This window comes from Coptis chinensis, chromosome 2 (genome assembly GCF_015680905.1).
Source record: "Coptis chinensis isolate HL-2020 chromosome 2, ASM1568090v1, whole genome shotgun sequence".
Taxonomy (NCBI): Eukaryota; Viridiplantae; Streptophyta; class Magnoliopsida; order Ranunculales; family Ranunculaceae; genus Coptis; species Coptis chinensis.
In genome coordinates, this window is record NC_141457.1 from 9191526 (window position 1) to 9214054 (window position 22529).

General features: G+C 37.6%; 3 protein-coding genes and 1 non-coding gene across 4 annotated transcripts in view; 3 read left to right on the forward strand and 1 right to left on the reverse strand.

The window, feature by feature from the left end:
• Positions 1-1882: 1882 nt before the first annotated feature.
• On the forward strand, positions 1883-2809 carry LOC147514742 (uncharacterized). The gene is made up of 3 exons (XM_086592672.1): positions 1883-1999; positions 2041-2696; positions 2806-2809. Exons 1-3 carry the CDS (start codon positions 1883-1885, stop codon positions 2807-2809), a joined length of 777 nt encoding a protein of 258 aa, XP_086448798.1.
• The window catches only part of LOC147514743 (uncharacterized), a 76585-nt gene continuing 56626 nt past the window's right edge, over positions 2571-22529 (forward strand). Inside the window, exon 1 of the mRNA XM_086585019.1 lies at positions 2571-2942. Coding sequence (XP_086441145.1) covers positions 2861-2942 — 82 coding nt within the window. The 5' untranslated portion in view covers positions 2571-2860. The remainder of the gene's footprint in view (positions 2943-22529) is intronic.
• TRNAL-AAG (transfer RNA leucine (anticodon AAG)) lies at positions 3658-3729 on the forward strand. Its single transcript has one exon. It is a non-coding gene; the product is annotated as a tRNA-Leu (tRNA).
• LOC147514745 (Putative methyltransferase family protein) lies at positions 8033-9685 on the reverse strand. The gene has a single exon (XM_086585007.1). The coding sequence runs from the start codon at positions 9621-9623 to the stop codon at positions 8832-8834; it is 792 nt and encodes a 263-aa protein (XP_086441133.1). The 5' UTR covers positions 9624-9685; the 3' UTR covers positions 8033-8831.

Genomic DNA, 22529 nt, shown 5'->3' on the forward strand with positions numbered 1-22529 from the left:
GCAAACCCACGAATATGCTTTTTAAAGGAACGCTTCACATCTAAGCTTGCAAATTTGACATTCCCCAACGCTTTTGATAGCTGTTAGCAACTTCTGCACATTAGAACATTGCCCTCCCATACTGCCTGCAGCCCTGCAAAAATGACCAAACTATGATAGGTAACTTCACGTACGAAAAGGTTGATTTTATTTCTTTCAGTTACATACTTACATGACATATATACCATCCTTTTTTTTAAAGAAGATTCATTCATTCATAATCAGGTAACAACAAAGTTTTCATACAGACTCTCTTTTGACTCGATGAAAGACATTACTAACAGATAGAGGAACCACAGTCCCATTACAAGACAAGTCTGTGCCATTTCTACCAGCATATATACCATCCTTAGCCATTTTCTATAAAATCTTTGAGAACCACAGGATTTCCATGAACACTTGGCCAAGAGCCCAAGACTGATACATGACGACCTTTTGCTGTGTTTTAAAACTAAACCTGGTTTTAATACTTCCTCAATCTTACACACTCACAACAATAGGAGGCCGAAGTTTGTTCTCTCCCAATAACACTATAACAGCCTTACCATTTTGCATAAACTAGCCTTGGATGCTATGGCTATCAATATCAGTTATATCTGCCGGCGTTGATTAATTGCGTATAATTTGTAACCAGATTAGTTTTTACCGATTTTTAAAATTTTCTCACTGAACCGATTTAATCACTGAATTGACCGATTTCTCACTAAACCGAGAAAAAAAATTATTGAAAATATCGGTTTCCCACCCAAAAAAAATACGTAAATTAACAAATTCGATTTTTAAACCGTATTAATAATAATGGAACCTAATAAACACACAAAGCTAAGAGTTTACTTATTTTTTTCTTTTAACGAATGTTAAATATACAAATTATTGTATCATCTCTCTAATATATATTATTTATTGTCTCTCTCTCTTTATTTCTTTAAATATTTAACATAATTGTTGTATTTCTGTAGTATTCTAAAATTGAGTTGATTAAATATGATTATGAAAATTTGATATTTTCTGTTGCCTCTCAAATAACTATGTAGAAATATCTTATATGATTATATTATTATATATTTTGAAAGTGTCAAATATATATATTAAATTACCGATTAATCACCAATTAACCAATTAATCGCTATTCGACCCATTAATTTCAAAAACCGATTTTAACTCTTAGCTTGGATGTTGTGTTCACATCATTCGGCAACCTCTAGCAGTAGTTTGAAAGGAGGGCTTCGTTCATATCTTAAGCTCTTGTAATCAAGTTTTCTTGCTTGCACTGGCCCCCATCAACTACACGGACGGACGGACGGACCGAACCTTTGGTTCAGTCAGTCGTAGTAACACCTGGCAGTCAAAAAGACTATCATACCCCCATAGAAAAAGTCCAACGATAGACGTTTGTGTACCTCTCTAGAAAGTAGAAACCCTGCAGCCATTTTCCGTCACCTCTTTTTGTGACTAATAAAAAAAAAGAAAACACAAAATGGATCCAATGATCGACATCGGCTCAGCCGTGAACGAAATCCACCAAATCGAAAGTCTATGTATGCGCTGCGGAGAAAACGGGACGACAAAAATCCTCTTAACTCGAATACCACACTTTCGAGACCTAGTCTTAATGGCATTCGACTGCCCACACTGTAACGAACGCAACAACGAGGTCCAGTTCGCTGGCCAACTCCAACCCCGCGGCCGAACTTATCACTTACGCGTAGCGTCTTCCGACAAAAACACTCTCGACCGGCACGTTGTTAAATCGGATTCCGCTACGATAAAGATTCCCCACCTGGATTTCGAGATCCCACCTGAAGCACAACGCGGGACTTTGAGTACTGTGGAAGGGATATTAATGAGGGCGGTGAATGAGTTGGAAGAGTTGCAAGAAGAGAGGAGGAAAATTGATCCTGGGAAGGCCAAAGCGTTGGATGAGTTTTTAGTGAAGCTGAAAGAGTGTGCTTCTGGAGCGGTGCCTTTTGACTTTATTCTTGATGACCCGTCGGGGAATAGTTTTATCCAGAACCCATTCGCCCGGCTCCGGACCCTCCCTTGAGTATTAAGTATTACCAAAGGACCAATGAGCAACAAGAGGCATTGGGTTTTCTTGTCGAGGCCAAGAACCAAGAAGGAAGTAGAAATGTTGTTCCTCATGGGACATTCGGGGCTGCAGCTACTCATAAGGCCATTGCGCATGGGAATAATGAGGATTTTACTACTGCATTGTTGAAATACTCAGCCCCTGAAGAGGTAATGACATTTCCATCAACTTGTGGACTTTGTGGTATACCATGTGAAACTAGAATGTTCGTTACTAAGATTCCGTATTTTAGAGAGGTTATTGTTATGGCTTCTACTTGTGATGGGTGTGGTGATCGGAGTTCGGAGTTGAAAGCTGGTGGTGATGTTCCTGATAAAGGAAAGAAGATAGTTGTTAATGTCAAGAATAGGGTTGATTTAAACCGTGATGTTATAAAATCTGATTATGCTAGTGTGACAATACCGGAACTTGATTTGGAGTTGGGAAGTGGTACTTTAGGTGGAATGGTTACCACTATTGAGGGTTTGATTACTCAGATTGGTGAAAATCTTGATAATCTAAATTCATTACATCTCGGGGATAGTACCACTGATGGGAAGAAAAGTGAATGGAAAGACTTCAAATCAAGGTTGAGTCAGCTTTTGGATATTGAGGAGCCATGGACTCTCATTATTGATGATGCTTTGGCGAGATCTTTTGTCTCGCCGGTAACTGATGTCATCGAAGATGATCATCAGCTGAACTTTGAGGATTATGAGAGGTCGTGGGAGCAAAACGAGGAGCTAGGCCTCAATGACATTGATACTTCTGCAGCTGATATTTATTATGATGACTCAAAGACGTCTAAATAAAGTGTGGGAGCAAAATATCAAAGGTTGGTGCATTTTATTTTATTAGGTAACATTACTTTTTTCATACAATTTGTTTGTAATTCTTGATCATTTTTGTCGAGTATAACTGTAGTAACCTTTAAGAGCACAGCCTTACAGGTTCATAGTCCTCGTATCCCAGAGTCGATAAGTTGCCATGAAGCTTTTTGCACCCTGATATCGTCCTTCAGCGGTGAAATCTTTCCTTAAAGACAGCGCATGGCACGCCTCGACGCGTCCTTGCTATTTTGTTCTCCAACATTTTTTGTATTAAATTTCCAACTATCTCTAAGTGCAGATGATACTCTCCTACCTACCCCCTCCCCTAATGCAGATGATACTTTCCTTCTTTGTCAATTTGATTCAATTTAAGCTAGAAACTCCAACAAGTTTTTTCCAGAATGATATCTCCTGACGGGTCATTGTATAAACTAGTATACTGCTATGTAGTGGGGGTGTGAGCGGAGAGGGAGGAGTGGAGAGGGGAGAGGGAGAGATTGAGAGGGTGTGGAGAGGGAGAGGGAAATAGGCGAAGAGAAGAGATGAGGAATGAGGACAAACAGGCAGTTAGAAACCAACCAAATGACATTTTGTCCACATATCTCCCCCCCCTCGGTCCAGAACGTTCGCTCCGCTCACTTGATTATTCTCATACCGTATTTCCTTTTTAATTTCCCATGATGACCTTTACATTGCATTCTTTGAATCTGTGATAGTCGTGGGCATTTAATCTAGTGGTATGATTCTCGCTTAAGGTGCGAGAGGTCCCGAGTTCAATTCTCGGAATGCCCTATTGGTTTAAATAGGCTCCTTAGGATCTTTAAACTTTAAAGATCCCGACATAGCTAATCAAACTATCATCCTTTCTTTACCTTCTCCTTCGCCAATTGGTCCTCTTTGATATCGTCCCTTTAAATCTTTAATGGGCCTATACAATCTTGTCGTTTGGTAGATAATGTTTGTTTCTCTCCCACTAGATTTTCATTTAGGCAATATTTCAAGAAAGGTCAAAGGGTTAAACGCTGTGGTATAATAGTCGTCATCCGGAGATAACTCAAATGATAATTATGCTTGATAGGCTGGAGGAGAAGTACTCCGCAAGGTTCACCTCCCACCTGTTCCCCTCACATTATGCACTGCAAAACGCCAGAGCTCTCTCTCTCTCTTTTACATTTGTGATTTACTCTTTTGAATTAAAACACTATTTGGAATCTTGGATAGATTTTTTGTTGATGATTGAATGTAAATCATTTCTCAAAGCATTTTTTTTTCAAAAGACTCCATTCATTCATCAACTAGTAGCAAATAAATCAGAGACCATCCCTCACACGACCCTAACAACTCTGGACCACTGGAGCGACTCTATCGTTTGGTAGTAAGGGCATTAAAATTGAGCTTACAGTAGCTATGCCGGCCATGTTTACTCATGATTACATTGATAGTTCTGTATACATGATATTTTGGAGTCTTATGTTCTTGAAATCTCACAAGCCTGAGATTATACATCTTACTTTTGACATAAAGTTTATTGTAACATTTCTCTGATAAAGCAACTCGTTGATCCCTTACATATTTGTTTTACACTACTTTTACTTAAACCTTACACACTTACTACTTTCTAAAGTATTTTCTGGATCAATGATGATTATAAAGTGTGTTGGTCTATGCTGAGCTAAAGCATTACCTCTACTTCTTGTCATGAAAAATGTATCTTATAGAGTTTTTTTTTTTTTTTTTGATAAGTGAATTTTATTGAAATAATAAAAGTAGAGACAGTACGAAGGGAGTGAGAGAGAGCCTCACCAATAACAACACATCATTACAAAAAATAGGGAAAAACTAATTAGTTGCCAATTATAAGAAGTTCCCAATGGAGAATTAAGTTCCTAAACCTATAATCCTTCCTCTCTGGATAGATGGCAAGCCATTGTTTGATGGAGTCAACAAGTGCTAGTCTTGGGAAAGAGTCCCACAGGTCACATTAAAATGGACCACGCTTCCAGAGCGAAGGAGCATTGAAGAGTTAAATGGGCGAAGGGCTCCTCAAGGTAACCACACATAGAGCAAGTAGGTGAAATGTGCATCCCTCTGTGAATAAGAACGTCCGCAGTGAGAGTGCCCCCAAGCAACGCCGACAACATTCTTACATTGAGTGGAATTGGAGCTTTCCATACAAACATCATGGGCAACTCTTGCACCGCATAATGTTCTTCTCTGTTGTGCACCACCAGATACCTATAAGAATTTTAACTGAAAGTACGCCATCCTTGGTCAATTTCCATCGCCACGTATCTCTTTGATCCGTAAGCGATATGCTAAGGAGGCGGCTGGACAGATTGGCATACTGTTGTATTTCCCAATCAATTACATGCCCTCCGAATTTGCAAGTTCCAGGACACCCCATTCTTATCAGTACTAGCTAGGTCGGAGACCCGAGCATATCTCATTGTTGTAGCTTGGAATACAAGAGGGAATTGGTCACAGAGAGGCTTGTCCCCTAACCATGCTGACATTTGATATCTTATAGAGTTATAGTTGATATTTCTTTCTGATTAAACGAGAGGTATAGTATATTAAATGTCTAAATGATACTGCTCTGTGTAATTTCTGAAAGTCCCCATTGAGTACTTGCAAATAATTGTCTGCGGCGGTCCCAGCTTGGGTTGTGTGCATATGCATTAGAAACAACTCTTTGTTGGTGGTCGGACGAAACTAAAGCTTCTGATGTTTATACATTTGCCATACTTTGTAACTGTATTAGCATATTATGTAACTGCACTTGCCATAGTGAGTCATTTGTGACTTTGTTCATCACTATAGGTGGATTGGCTGTTTTATATAAATGTATCTTCAGCTTTGCTAATCTAGGAATTCTGATGAAGTGATTTAGTTTTTAGAGTTGCCCATATCTGAAGTGATTGGCTGTTTCAAGCTTGTCCTTGGAATGTGTTGGCAAACAAACTGTATTGGAAAAGTTTAGCACGTTTCTGGTGGTCATATTGTAGGATAAACTGAACCTCATCAATTATTCTACAGCTGTAGGGGATTTAATGTTGGCTAGTTCTAGCCTTTTAGGTGATAGCACAAGGTTTTGTGGAAAATGTGGTCTTCGCTTCTGGTGGAGGTGTGTCATTAGCTCTACTTGCTCTATGTAGTAAGAGTCAGGTTAAGGGAGTTGTTAGAGAAGACATTGAGTAAAGGATGGGGGAAGTTTAACATTGAAGCTTTTCAAATATATATTAGCGGGAACCAGAATGGGCTATGAGGCCAGCGCTTGCCTTTTTTTTTGGCTATAGCAATGTGTCCTGTTTGTGTGTGAATAATTGCTTTGTTATTCCCAAACACTATTTTTCGTCCCCACCTCCATCTATTAGACAATAGACATTACCAGAAAAGTTTAGGAGTATTGCTGGTTGTATGGATAAGACTAGTTGAGGCTAAAGGTTGTTCAAAGAGCTTTCTACTATAAGAAAACCTTTTAGAATATTACTTACTTGATGTGGGTGACGTACCTCCATGTAGGAAGCTCTTCGTTCAGGGACAGGCCAAGTGCATGTGTAGGTCTTTGATGTCTTTATATATTTGAGCCACGATTTTCAATGCTTGATGTTGCATTGAGTTCAGATTTTAAGGTTTCTCCTAGTGTGGTAGATGTTTCTTTGGGCTTGATACGATCTTTTACTTTCGTCATCATTTTCATATAATCATAGCTTATGGAGAATTATATTTTGTTGGATACTAATATATCTGGTTTAGTCCACTTCGTGATCCAACCTTTTCAATTAGACATTGGGTTTAAACACATTTTCAATAAGCGTCTGGAAACAATAATAGGATCTGTTAGAAATACCCTTTGTCTACTCTGTAGTCTCGGTACTCAGACCATTCAAACTTTCAAGTAGGCTTTGTAATCTCAGTAAGAGAATCAGAGCTTCTCTCTCTAGACATTGCTTATCCTTCCAATTCCTCTGTCTCACAGTATCATGACATTGCAACTCAGTTGCCTTTGGTCACTGGTTTTTACCAACGGAAATATTTAGAGAAAATTAGTAATAGAGATTTGTATGAGAGTTGGTATTTTAAGAAGCTTCTGGCCATATATAATAAACATGATATATATGGTGATTTGTTCAGTCTTTGAAGTGATGTTATTTCCACAAACTGCAGATGGCAACGAAATGAAAAGCCACTAAAATAGATCGCCAAGTGTGGTTCCAATATTTGATGCATCAGTTAGACAACAAAAAATAATAGAAAAGAATAGGAAAACTTTAGAAGTCTTGTGGCAAAAAAGCCAGTTGTATGTTTAAGACATCCTAGCTAGGCTGGCAAAACTTATGGTGCTCATTTGTCCCTATACAGGGTATTGCCTGAGGAAGCAAATGCAATACATGTTCATGATGGATTAAACAGTAACTGTAGGCAATTACAAAGTTACAATAATAGCGAAATAGGTTTACATTCTTATAAAATATGCAGTAGACAATTCGTGATGCAAGGTGTTACGAGCCATAACTTTTTTTTTAACTTAGGTGGTAGTACATATTTGAGATGATTGTTTTAGTTGATATGATGAAGGATTTCGTAACTGTTATGCAGATTAAATAACAATTTGAGATCTAAGCTTTTTCTTACTGTGGAAAAATGGCCTTCCTTTATATGAAGCTTTAAGCATTTTAACAAACAAGTTCAGTTTCTACCAACAAATTGGGTGCTATCGTCTTTCTGGTGATTTGCATGTTGGCATATCAAGTTTAAGTTTAGTTTACTGCAGGTTGCCATTTTCAAATTCTTTAGATACATGTTGGTCTAAGCCTTTTCTTTCTTCGCACAATCTCTGATATGCTTTGTTACCAAAAAACACTAAAGTTTGCAGTAGGCCCTGTAAAGCTTCTGAGGTGTTTGGAGTTCAGACTCCATTGTGGCTATAATAACTTCTGAGGGAAAATGATCCACAACCAAAGATGAGAGACAACTTACTTGCATCTTTCCAAAACATCTACATATTGTATTAAGATTTAGAATCTTAGCCTTTGGCGTTTATTGTTTATCTTGTTTAATCAATGGTGTTTGATAAGGGCTTCCTCTTTGTTGCAGGGACTATCTTTGTACTAGGAAGATCTGCTTGAGAATGGACAGACAGGTGATGATGTTATGCAGCTTTGTAATAGGAAGAACTGCTTATGAAACAGACAGGTGCTTGGTATGCAGCAAGCGTCAAATCAGAAACTAAGTATCCATGTCAGCCTAGGATTGAAGGAAGGAAAAACGACTAAAAAGGATATCCAACTTTACAAGTTTTGACAATATGGGGACTAAATTTTTTTTTCGGTCAAATTAGGGACCAAACTTTTTAATTTTTACAATGTGGGGACATGTGTAACATGACATCTAAATTTCTCACATAGTGTTTCACAATTCGAATTAATTTCTATGGTCATGAGGTTGTAGCATGGATATACTTTGATAATAAATGTATGTAACTTGTGAATTATGAAACACTGTGTGAGAAATTTAGACAACATGTGTAACTAGTTCTCACATTTCAAAAATTTAAAAGTTTAGTCTCTAATTTGACGAAAAAAAAAAAGTTTAGTCTCCATATTGTCAAAATTTGTAAAGTTCGATACCCTTTTAAATCGTTTTTCGATTGAAGGAATGGATGTTCATTTTACAATGCCCTGGGCACTGTTGTCTTGATTATGAAAATGTATGAAGTTTGATATGCTTGCTTCAAAATAGTGATATTGGATATGAGTTTTATTGATGTTTCTCTTGAGAATTGGATGATTCTGATGCAAAGAACTGAACAGTTCCTTCTCATTTCTTTCAAAGTTTCCATGTATTGATTAATCACTTAACGTCTGAACACAATGTTTCCATGCATACAACTCTTACATTCTAGTACATTTCCCTTTAAAACTGTAAACGACAACACCAATTCGAGCACCAGGAAGTGGTGCATCAGAATGTATAGTTTGAACTTGAAACATCTTCTTTGCTTTTTTGAAGAAAGCAGATTCCTTCTTCCACCTCCTTAAATGAGCCATTACAAACACTATATTGCTTTCTTCACCTAAGAAGAATTGTAACGTCCTGAGTAGAGGATCATAGAGGTTGTCATGGTAAACCACATCGGTACCTAAAACAATGTCAAAATCTCTACCAATAGCTTCCATATCCTCAGCTTCTCCCCACCTAAGTGACCTGACATCAACAGTCCCAGAATTCAACTCTAGCGCACCAGAGTTAGCTGTGGCATTGAACTGGATATTGGGAAGGACATGGGGCAGGTCAGTGATAGTGACATTGGCATGAAGAAGAATAGCAGCAGCTGCAATACCAACAAGACCAGTACCCGAACCGAGCTCCAGGATACGAAGCGGGCGACCGCATTTGAGAATGGGTGAGAGGGGGTTGTTGCTGGGTTGGTTGTGGTATTGTTCAAGGAGACTGACTAATGTGTTGGCTGCAGGCCAGATTTGGAAAGAGAGCCCTTGTGAGGGAAGTTGTCTTATCACTAGTTTTGAATGTATGGATTGGAGATAGTGCTCCTGCTCATGTGCTGCTTCATCATCTGCTAGTGTTGGCGCAACTTCTTGGTCATGTTGTTGGATTATGGAGAATAAGTCTGCTGAGTCAATGTGGTTTTCTTCTTGGGTCGCCATGTTGAACTTTTCTGGCATAGGTTTAGGGCAAGGCTGTTATTGAAAAAAAAAAAAAAAAAAAAAAGGGAACCTGTTCTTGTCTTATTAAGTCTTCGAAAGTCTGAAGACGTAGTTAGTGAAAAACTGGAAGTACCCGGCCCATAATCCATTTCCTCCAAAATCCAAATGGTGATTCCATCAGGCACTCATCAAATTGGATTGGCTAACCCTAAAAATAAAGAAATTTTACAAGTTTGCCATATTACAAGTTTGCCATCAAAGTCCAGGCCCAGCAACCAATTCAACTGGTCTCGCCAAAACGAACCCTCCGGGCCGTTTTTGTATACACTCAAACGACGTGGCCAGGTCACGTCGTTTGGGTATACATTTAAACGACGTGACTATATCGTTTCAGTGTATACTCAAACGACATGGCCACGTCGTTTTGGTATACACTCAAACGATCTGGCCATATCGTTTGAGTGTATACTCAAACGACTTGGACATGTAGTTTGAGTGTTACTCAAACTAACACTCAAACGACGTGACCATATCGTTTGAGTGTATACTTAAATGATATGGCCAAGTCGTTTGAGTGTATACCCAAACGACGTGGCCATATCGTTTGCGTATACACTCAAACGACTTGGCCATATCGTTTGAGTATAGGTCACGTCGTTTGAGTGTTAGTTTGTGTAACACTCAAACGATATGGCCACGTTGTTTGAGTATACACTCAAACAATATGGCCAAGTCGTTTGAGTGGACACTCAAACGACTTAGCCATATCGTTTGTGTGTGCATTTTAGATTTGGCTAATCATTTGGTATCACATGCAAGCGGTATGGCTGGGTGACTGGGTCGTTTAGGACTTATATGGGGCGATATGGTGAAGTCGTTTGGACATAAACACCAATTACATTTTTCTTATGCATAAATACTAACACTTTTCTTATAATACAAATAATTAATCGATCATAAGTGTATAATAATTTATTTAAATAATTATGTGCAAAATTGAATTAGTAATGATCAATTGTCAACACATCCCAATTGAATTAGAAAATTTGAAATCTGATTTAAAAAATTGGGTTAGAAACAACACAATTAGTTACACCAACACAATTACATACACTTTGCACTCTTTATCTGTTATGACATAATATCTATATAACCAAGTTAAAGCATGTAATCAAACACGCTAAAATCTAAAATAATAATTTGTTTTATATCTAAACTTGTTATTATTATTATTATTTTTTTCAATTGTGAATCATAAACTAGTTTGGGGTTGGGGTTTAAGGTTTCGGGTTTAGAAATTTTGTACCAATATATTTCACTTAATTATTTGAAATAATAATTTGTTTTATATCTAAACTTGTTATTTGTTATTTTATTTTTAAAATTGTGAATCATAAACTAGGTTGGGGGTTTGGGGTTTAGGGTTTTACAAATTTCGTACCAACATATTTTACTTAATTATTCAAAATAATAATTTGTTTTATATCTAAATTTATTATTTATTATTTTCTTTTTCATGAATCATAAACTAGTTTGGGGGTTTGGGTTTAGGGTTTAGGGTTCAGGGTTTACAAATTTCGTACCGACACAAATTTTTTTTAATTTCAAACATATTTCACTCAATTATCCAAATCTAAAATAATAATTTGTTTTATATCTAAACTTGTTATTTTCCATTTTTTTTTATTCAATTATGAATAATAAACTAGTTTGGGGTTTAGGGTTTACAAACATATTTCACTTAATTATTCAAATATATCAAAATTTTAAATATATATATATATATATATATATATATATATATATATATATATATATATATATATATATATATATATATATATATATAATACTACTCCTCCTCCTTGCTTTTTTTTTTCATCAAAATCCTTACTCCTTACATAGAATACTCAAGTTTCTCTACATATTAGAATACTCAAGTTTCTCTAAATGGAACATGAAGATGAAGAAGAAGCATTTGAGGTAATGTTTGAGGTGCAACGACAAATTAGAGAAGGAGAAAATAGAAGATATGTTGAAAGTGAAGAAGTGGAACAAAATGTTGAAGGTCAAGGTGAAGAATTTGAAGATGCGACTAGTCGAGCAAATGAGATGCCGAGAAATCGTCGACGACAAAGTGCAAACCTAAATAATGAGGTAACACTTGATTAAAATGAATACAAAACACTTGATTGATTGAATGAATGAATGGATGCAAAACGTACACTTGAATGAATGCAAAACCCAAGCCCAAACGACATGGCTGGGTCGTTTGGGAACACCTATAGAACGACATGGCTGGGTCGTTTGGGGACACTACAAAACTACATGGTCGGGTCGTTTGGAGACACTATAGAACTACATGGCCAGGTCGTTTGGGGACACTATAGAACTACATGGCTGGTTCGTTTGGACCCTCTATGAAACTACATGGCTGGGTCGTTTGGACTAAATTTAGTTAAAAGTTCATTTTTTTTGTGACTTTGAAATTAAATGCAAATTGTTTGAGACTCTTGTTTTATTCTTCTATATGTAGAATTCTTTGTTGCTATCTGGGAACCGATCTTCTGCAAACTTGAATGATGTGGATTGTCAACCGATTTTAAGTGATACAACATAAATTTTTACTACGGAAGAGGTATGATTGAGTAGGCATTTATTTCATTTTTTAAAAAAAATTTCTAAACGTAATTTTATTAGTGTATTAATAATAATAGTTGTTGTTTTTTATGTGTTTAGGTCTTTCATACACGTAGCGAGGCAATCGGTTGAGCAACCGCTAGAGGAAGACAAGTTAATGTTGTTGTGGTCATTGAAAAGTCGGAGTGTGCCAAAGGAAACCGAGTAGCAAGATTGAATTTGGCTTGTGAGTGCTCGGATGTGTATCGATCACACAAGAAGGAAGGCGAAGGGAGGGCTAATAAGAGAAGGTCGGGAACCAAGAAATTGGGATGGATGTCCATTTAAGTTAAAAGGTGTTTTCCAACGTGGCACTGTCGATAGTTGGAAAATAGAAGTTAGAAATGGTATTTACAACCATGTATTGGCGAAGACCCTTGAAGGACATGTATTTGTTACTCGTCTGACCGTTCCAGAGTTCAAGTACTTGTCAGAGATGAGTAAGTGTGGAATAAAGCCTAAACAAATTTTGGATTCCATCAATAATAGGTATCATGAAAACATATCTAGTATATCCCAAGTCTACACTGCAAGGCAGAAGGTGAGGAAATTAGATATGAACGGTCTCACACAATTGCAGAGATTGCGTGAGTTGTTAGCAAAAGAACATTATTTTGAGGAGTTGAGACAGGATGAGAATACCGAGGAGATAACGGGGTTGTTATGGGCCCATCCAGAAGGTGTTAAGTTGGCTCAGACTTTTCCAACAGTTTTCATGTTAGAAGCTACCTACAAAACTAATAGGTATCGGTGGCCTTTCATGCAATTTGTTGGGGTGAGTTCAACGTGGAAATCTTTCACTGTGTGTTAGGTGCTGCTTCAGTCTGAAATAACAGTCGACTATGAGTGGGCCCTGCATCATTTTAGTGGCTTGCTTGGTGACATAAGCCCATCCGTGATCGTGTCTAACAGGGACTTGGCCTTGATGAGTGCGGCTGACAAAGTTTTCCCTAACGCACACAAGCATCTATGTATATGGCATATCGCTACGTGCGTCCTTTCAAAATGTTACAATATTTTTCCAATTAGAGAACTTGTAGAGAAGGCCCAGTTCTCATGGAACACTGTAGTCAAATTGAAGATAGAGGTTATTTTCCAGCGTATATGGGATGCTTTGGAAAAATATTACAGGGTTGAGTACTACTCTAATTTTGTTAGTTATTTGCGAGAGACTTGGTTTTCTCACATGGATCGATTTGTATGTTGTTGGACTGACCAACACATTCACTTTGGGAGTACAACGACCAATAAAGTTGAAGGGTCTCATGCTCAGGTGAAGCATGTACTAGGAAATGCAAATTGTCATGATTTTTTGAGTATGTTTAGCTTAATCCACCCGATTCTAGAGATCCAGATGTCTGAGATTAGAGCTACCTTCGAGAGAAGTATGATTGTAACTCAGCACCACCACAGGATTCCTTTGTTTCGTGAACTCAGAGGTCTTGTCTCACACAAGTGTTTGGACTTGCTATTTGAAGAAATAGATACCCGCGTAAAGCGTGTTAAAGATGGAGAGATCAGGTGTTGGTGCTATTTGGCGACGAGCCATGGGGCCGCCATGTGTGCTCATGAATTAATTGAGTTTGAAGAGCAAGAGCGGTCCATCCCTTTGATCGCTATCGACCCCTTTTGGAAAAAACATTGTGCGCTTCTCTCAATGTGTCACTGGGTGTTGGTCCCGATGTTACACCTTCGATGGACTTGTTCATGAATAGGTTTGCAATGGTTTCTGAAGAAGAGCAAAGGGTTATGATTATGAAGCTTATGGAGATTGTCGTACCAGAAAGTACATGGCTAGTATCGCCTCGTGAGGAAGCAAAAACCAAAGGTCGGCTGAAAGGTAGCTGCAGCAGAAAGCTTCCAACTGAAGATGAGAACTCTTCAAAGCGAGATCCATCTCATTTTGAACATTCTCAATGTGACCATGAGGAGTGGGTCTCGTCACAACCAAATACTACGCCCACCCAAAACACCCACACCACACCAAGAAAGAAACCTTCTCTAAAAATACCAACCTAAAACACCCACACCACACCAACAAATAAACCTTCTCTAAAAACACCAAAAACAACCACACCAAGAAATAAGCCTTCTCCAAAAACACCAAAAACAACCACATCAAGAAATAAGCCTTCTCCAAAAACAGCCACACCACGAAATGTGAGAGATGGGTTAGACTTTGGAAAGACTAGGGGTTTCAAGGATTATGGGTTGGATATTCCTGAAGAAATGCATAAATACATTGTTAGAGTTCATGACCCTGTTGGCGATGGCAACTGCGGTTATAGAACTTTCTGCATTGCATTAGGAAGAAGTCAAGAAGATTAGCCGCAGATGAGAAAGGACTTGTACCAAGAGCTTATTGACAACCACCCCCTTTATTGTACTTTGTACAATCAAAGTGAGGTTGTTTATGCGATGATGGAAATCCTACATGAAGAAGGTTACGCACCCTTAAATAAGTGGATGAGCATGCCCTTTGCTGGATACCTATTTGCTTCAAGATTTAATGTTGTCCTCCTGCATTTAGGAGCTCGTCAGTACTTCCTTATCATGCCGCTGAGAACCCAAATAAATCCTGAGAGAGTGAAAAAAATGTTAGGTAGCGCACATGTTGGTGGAAATCATTTTGTCAATGTTGAACTTGTTGAAGATTGTTCGGTTCTTCCAGTAATGCGCCAATGGCTTAGAGCTTGATATGATATTGCTGAAAGTTAGAATTTGGCCTTGACAGCAAGGCAATTGCAATTTATAGCTTTGAACATTCCCAATCTAATATGGGAAAGCGAGCCCGTTGAAGACCCAACCGTACATGTTATCGACTAAGTTGTTTGTATGTTGTCGATATGATATTTTGATGTAATTTGGAACAAGTGTAATTTGATTTTATTTTAATGTTAGGGCTTTTATTTGATTTGATTTGAAAATCGAGTGATCGACTAAGTTAATTCGGACGGCAATCAAGTGATTTGGAAATAATGTTTGAATGTTGTCAATAATGACCAAAACGACATGTTCAAGTCGTTTGACCTTTATACCAAATGATGTGGCGGCTGGGTCGTTTGGGCTTTAAACCAAACGATATGATGAGGTCGTTTGGCCTTTATACCAAACGATGTGGCTGGGTCGTTTGGGATTTAAGGCAAACGATCTGACGAGGTCGTTTGGCCTTTATACCAAACGATGTGGCGGGGTCGTTTGAGCATTAAGCCAAACGATCTGCTGCAGTCGTTTGGTATAAAGGCCAAATGATCTGACGAGGTCGTTTAGACTTTATACTAAACGATGTGGCTGGGTCGTTTGGACAAAAAAATTTCAAAAGTTCATTTCGTTTTTACAACACTTTCATATTCATCAAATTCCACTTAATCAAACATCATTCAAAATCAAGATTCCACTTAATCAAACATCATATTCATACTTAATCAAACATCAAATTCCACTTAATCAAATATCATATTCATCCATTCGTTCCAAATCAAATAATCCATCAATTCGAAGTTAACAAAGTTACAAACCCTAAACTGAAACAAATTACATCCATCAAACTAAAACTGAAACAAAGTTAACAAAGTTTCAAATAATCCATCCATCAAACAAATTACAAAGTTACAAACCCTAAACTGAAACAAATCATGAACTATAACGCCCACCAATGTACTTGTACCTAGTCAAGTTGTACGCCCGTTCGAAGGAGGACCTTGCTTCCTCTGACATATTATTCCCAGCCAGTTGCAGACCTCTCTCTAGAAAATGACTGGTTTCATCAATGACGTCGTTCTGTCGAAAAGAGGGAAATCAAGATAAGTTACCAATCGAATGCAAAAAATCACAGTTAGAGAAACTCAATTAAAAATTACAATACTTACAATCGGTGAACAGTTAGGCAGTGTCTCCAGGGAGGGATGAATAGGAAGACGCTCAGGGTTCACCAAAACTACATGAGAATTCCTCGCATACCAAGTCATGTAGTTTTGATGACACTCCCATGGATAAGACGAGATAGGTCCTTGATTGTAGGGTTGGATCACGTGATTCTGCCATGACTCTCGGTAAAGTGGTCCAATATTGGTCCAGTTCACCTCATACCCGCGTCCTGCCACAGTTCTTGTTCTCTAGTTTGGTATTGGAGGATCTACAGGTACAAGTTGCACGTGACCCAACTGATGCACCACCCTTGGGACAGCGTAAAACTCGACAATATTGAAAAAACATAGCAATCCCTCAAAAAATGCAATGTCATCGATCGGGTTTGTATCTCTAACATTTTTGTAGGGATATTATACGCACAAAAATGTGTACCTAGGTATATGCAATTGATTTTAGAGTCGCCACTAACTTTATTAAGGAAAAGTTGAGTAAAACCTATGTGAAGGACTAGCCCTTGAAACTAGATGATTATTGGGTTCGGGAGTCAAGGTACGTTGTGGGAAGGTGTTAGGCACCCACACTAGTCTGGTAAAAACCAGCCTTACTTCTATTGAGGTGTAATGTTTTGAGATAGGTGAACGAAGAAAGCTTGAAAAATTAATCTACCAAGTTGGATGATCTTCACTAAATTATTTAAAAACTAATAACTATATGCTATAATAAAACTAAAAAAAAAAAAAAAAAAAACCTAATATGCAATACTAAATGAAATAAAAGAGAAAAGAAAGATGTCACCTTGTTTTGAATGTTGTCTCATACTTGATTGTAGATTGATTGATTGTTGATATTGGTTGATTGTTGATGAATGATGATGATAAATTTGATCTGGAATTGACAACTGTGATTTTTGGATTGAAACAGGTGATTTGAGAAAAAAACAACTTTTGGTGAAAAGAAGCTTTTACTCAAGATCGAAAGAGGGGAAAAGGAGACTAAAGACGAAGAACACGAAAAACTTCAATAGAAAAACCTCGAAGTCGAAATTTTACCTTCAACTCCAAATTAAACTAAAGAAATTCTACTCTAGAATGATGAACTAGAAAAGAAAAAAAGAAGAACAACCAAGAAAAGAAAACTACTAGGCTATTAGCTCTGAATAGCTAGGTCCAGATTATTAACTCCGAATTCCTAGCTCCAGATGATTTTTTATGGGTGAATGAGACCCATATTTATAACTTTTTGGGATGGATTCAAATATGGTAATGAGTTTGATCCAGTTGATGAAGAAAAATCCAATGGCTTGATATCTTTTTGGTTGCACCTCTTAAATCTGGCCCTTGATTCAAGAGGTGGGATAAGGGGTGCGATCTTGGCCCTTGGTTTTTGGATCTTTTAGATGGATTAGGGCAAATAATCAAACCCTACACGTCCTTAATGAGCCCATAATCCAGGGTTTCCAAACTTGGCTCCAAAATGACATATTCTCTAGAATATTCTTGATTTTTGGGATCAAATCAAATCAAACAAATAGGGAAGGTTCTCTAGGTTTTTGGAGGCTTGAAAATGGGCTAGAAACCCTAATAAAAAGGTCCAACTTGAGCTGGATCCACAGCCTACGAGCACAGGTCCAAAATCCACAAAAAAGCCCATTTTGACCATATTTTAAATGCTGCAAATTCCCTTTGACCTGGTCAAAATTAGGCAAACTCTTCTGCGCAAAAATTGTTAATTAATCCATTAGTAAGGTTCATGAACTCTTAAAAATACCCTTGGGTCAAAATCTTACTCCAATAATATATTGCCCTGACAGTAACAAATACAAGAATTTTGAAGCGGGATAAGGCAAGATTAGGGTTTCTGAAATCTAAAAGGAACCTAGGCAAGCTTGTACTCATTTCAAAGGATTTTTTTTAAGAGGAATTCAAATATGAAATAATCTCATCCAAAGAAAGAGTGGAAAAAACGAGATTTGGGCTCCAAAGGGTTATAGGGGCATTTTGGTAATTTTTAGCTCAAAATCCAAAAAGCAAGGAAACTTCAGCCATAGCTAGAACATGATGAGGAGAGTCTAAATACACTAAAAGAAGATGAAAAGAAAGACGTTTGATGTAGAAATGAAGACTCTAAAAAGCAAATCACCTTATATGATCAAATTTAATTCAAGACAAAATCGTGAATGAATTATGCTTGGGGGTGCAAAAATGGGGTGTCTGCAGATGCCAATCAACCTGAAACAAAATCAAATGTGTTATTAACAACTCCAATGATCAATTACTAAAAAAAATATATAAACAAACTTAAATACTTAAACTTAAATACTTACATTGAAATAATTCAAATCATCAAGTATCGCTCGATAATACTGCAATGTATGCGTTGTATCGTAATAGTATGGAGCGACTACTGTGTGTCTATGACCACGCGGCTAAGATGAGCTATAGTCAAAGTTTGGGACGACTCTGAGTATCGGAAAATACTCATAGATCCACGCCTAGATATACACAAATAGTTAACATATTGATAGAGTAATAAAATTAACATTAAAAAAAATAAACTCTAAAATACTCAAGTTTTACCTGTAGAAGAGTCATATAGCGTGTAACCCCTTTCACCTTCGCACATGTGGCAGCCCCAAGACCTCTATACAAAAACGCCAAAATTGCTGCACCCCATGCATACTCTTCTATCTTACTGAATTTCAACAATGGCCTCAGATAAGATATAGGCACTCCAGTCCCAGACTTGTCAGTAAAAACGACACATCCAAAGAAAAACAGGATAAAAGCTCTGATAGCCCGTTGGACTTCCTGGAAACTCGAGGCCTTTTCCACCACCTTCCCAGCAGCATCACGTATGGGGCTATCATGAACCTTGTTCGCAAAATGCTTCCGGATGAATTCTAGCCTTACTTTTGAAGTGAACCTGCTAGAGTCCATCTCCACCCTAATCAAATCAATAGGGAGACCCAGAGCAATATGTAGGAGATTGATCGATTCGTTTAAGTTCAGCTCACTGTTCCCTTGCACCGCTCTTCCTCTAACTGTGACTCCATAGATTTGGACAACATCGTCCAAAGTCACAGTCATCTCCCCAACTGGCATATGGAAGGTGTTAGCCTCCGGATGCCATCTCTCCACAAACACAGAGATCAATGGTGGATCTATATGCTCGTGATAACCTTCCACGAGATCAAACAACCCAGTCCTTCTCAATTGTTGGGCAAATCTCGGAGACTTTTCACATTCATTCTTGAAATCCCATTGGGATAACTTCGCTAAGTGCGAAACACACTTCAACGCTCCGCGATCCTCCTGAAACAACTGAGCACGCATTAGATATATATGAACAGAAACAAAAGATTTTGTAAAAGAAAATCAAAGTACTCAAGAAAAACAAAATATTACCCTTCTCTCCCAAACATCGCGAGTGACATGCACCGCATAGTCATACAACAACTCTGACTCATACGGGCCACCCCCATACACACCTCTTTGAAACTCCAAATCATCATTGGATTTTCTTACGAAATCCAATACCGGAGGTGCTTCTTCCAATGGTGGTATGTCTTCTACCACATATTCTTCCACATCATAATCATGCTCATCCTCCTCCTTATCCCCCTCCTCACCTTCCTCATCACCCTCCTCCTTACTCTCCTCACTCTCTTCTTCCAATATACTCTTCTCTTTGTCCATATTTACATCTAAACCTACATTGTTATCACTATCTATACTATCTCCACTCGATGAATCAACTTCAGGAACCTCTTTTTTCAAATGGTCCTCTCTACGCGCTGATGCCGTTAAGCCCTCTGCCCTTCGTCTCTTTCTTCAAACTGCGTCACCATTAGAGGAACCACCACCAAACAATTTCTTCACACCCTTGAATGTAGTTTTCGCTATATTTTTCACATTCTTTGATCGAGGACCCATCGCTACAAAGAAAAATAAAACAAGTATTAGTAACTATAATAAGTTTAATCAAATCTACACCTATGGAATAACAACACTTTGGAATGCCAACAACCACTTCCAGTAAAATAACAAACGGAAACAGTGTCAGAGAGATAAATTTAACCTATAGAATAATCAATGAAGCAAGGAAGCAATTAGCAAGAAGTTAAGTAAGGTAGTCTTGTGAAACAGGAAGCAATGAAAACTTGTGAGAACAAACCATAAAAATAACAAACTAAGAAAAACGAAAAAATAAATAAGTGTAGAGAAAGCAAATGATACATGTCAACCTAAGAAAAAGATGCCAAAAATATTGAATACAAGAAAATACGATATTATGATCTCCTTGAAAGATGAAAAAAACAAGACAATTAAAATAAATTTGACAATTTGAACATTAAGTAAGTTAAAAAGGAGAAAACACCCTGATAAAAATAAATAAATAAATAAAATCACACTAACAAAAAATTGGAAGTCCACACAATTTTTTAGATAAAACCTCAAGAATTTTAAAATTAAAATACCAAAACAAATTGGGGGCGGGGGTATAGATAGATCATGAGGTCGGATGTTCAACCGACGCCGAAGTAGGAAGTTAACTTACTTCTCAAGCTGCAGTCCCAAGCAAAGATCTGACAGACCCAAGATCTGAGAAACTAAAACAAGGACTGTATATTGCCCCATCAATACATGGTTTAAGGTAAGGTACATGTTCATATCCTCATTTGGGTCCTTTTCCTCTCTTCGGTTTGAGGTAAAAAAAAGAACCATGTAAATCAGGACCTAACAAGTACTTAGTCTACAAATAACGTAAGCAAAGATCACTGATCAGTCCCTGTGGCATATATGAGACCTTCATTGAAGGATTGGTTTAGTCTGAGATCCAAATAGAGAGCAGATTATCGATCCAGACTAGATCGCTCAATCAATAAGGTTGAATCTCTAAATCTGTAAGCTAAATTTAGGTCGCAATATGTTTCAGGGAAAGAAACTGGGGTAGATTGAGTTCGAAATAACTAGCTTCCCTCACATAAAACTACATTAAGTAACTTTAGGATGCTATTCGATCACATAAACCAACTTTAAGGATCCTCTGAAAATTGAAACATAACAGATTCCTGTTACTGGAAAAGCAAGATCACTAGGCCTAAACAAGTACTATTCATGCACAAAGTAATTAGCCCTTGTAACAAAGGCTCCAGTTTGGATAGGAAATAAACCTATGAGTTGTGGTTCATTTCATTCCAAATTTCAACTCCATTACAAATTCACAATGTTAAGCTGGACTTGCAGAGCAACTTCAAAGAAAAACAAAAATAAAGAAGGGGGTTCAGAAGTCAGAACTATCACTAATACAAGATAAACAATTCACAGTTGTGCACAAACCCGTTCAATCAAATATTCTAGTAATGCAGCGAGCCTGCCATAAGTCTCTTTCTTTTTCGGTTAGAATTGTGACAAAGATTTCAACCAATGAGGTGCAATACTTAGAGGCATTTGGTATTAGAAAAATAAGATCTAATAAAACCATTGATAACTACACTAGAGAACTCTAAATATGATATTATGAAAACAATGGCTAGTAATTCAGTAAGTACAAATTAAGATTGCATTAATCCCAATTACAAAGACACCAATTAAGTAGCTTCAACAGAATTAAGATTGTTCACTAACTTCACATTGGAAACTCGAATTCACAACCATCCATCAGAAATGGAGATGAAACACAAAACAATTTCCTGCTTATCACCAAACCCAACACAATGCAGATCGAAGACAGAGAAGTTGAAGCTGATTGATCACACAAAACAATTTTTTACATTTGATCATAAATTAACTTGAAGCTGATTGAAGACAGAGAAGTTGAAGAACTTGAGAACCAACAGGCCCAGCAACTCACAATGCTTTGTTGTTATGAGAAAATGCTTATGTTGTTGGATTGAAGGATGATTGTTTACAAATCGCGAGAGGGATTTTGTTGAGGGTTTTGGGTGAGAAATTGCAAGAGAAATGATCGGTTACAACAAGTTTTCCCGGTTTCGCGATTAGGTGGGGAGGGGGGTGTATTGGGCTTTTTGTTGGGCTTCGCGATTTGGGCTTGGGCTGGAGGCTGGCCAATCCAATTCTGGTGGCACCCAATACAGGACCTATCCAAATTCAGGTCATTGTTGGTTTCTATTCGATATTCAATGCTCTCTCCTCAATACTAATATATAAAAAAAGAAAGAGATGGTAATATAAGTTTTTCTCTGGTAGACCTATGTTTTTTTTTCTGTTAGTTTTCTTTTCTCATCTTTCTTCTCACCATGTCTTTAAACTATAACGAGATGGTATAGAATTAAACAACCAATCAAAGAGACAAAACACAAGAATTTATAGTGGTTCGGTGTCAATGCAACAGCCTACGTCCACGGGAAAAGAA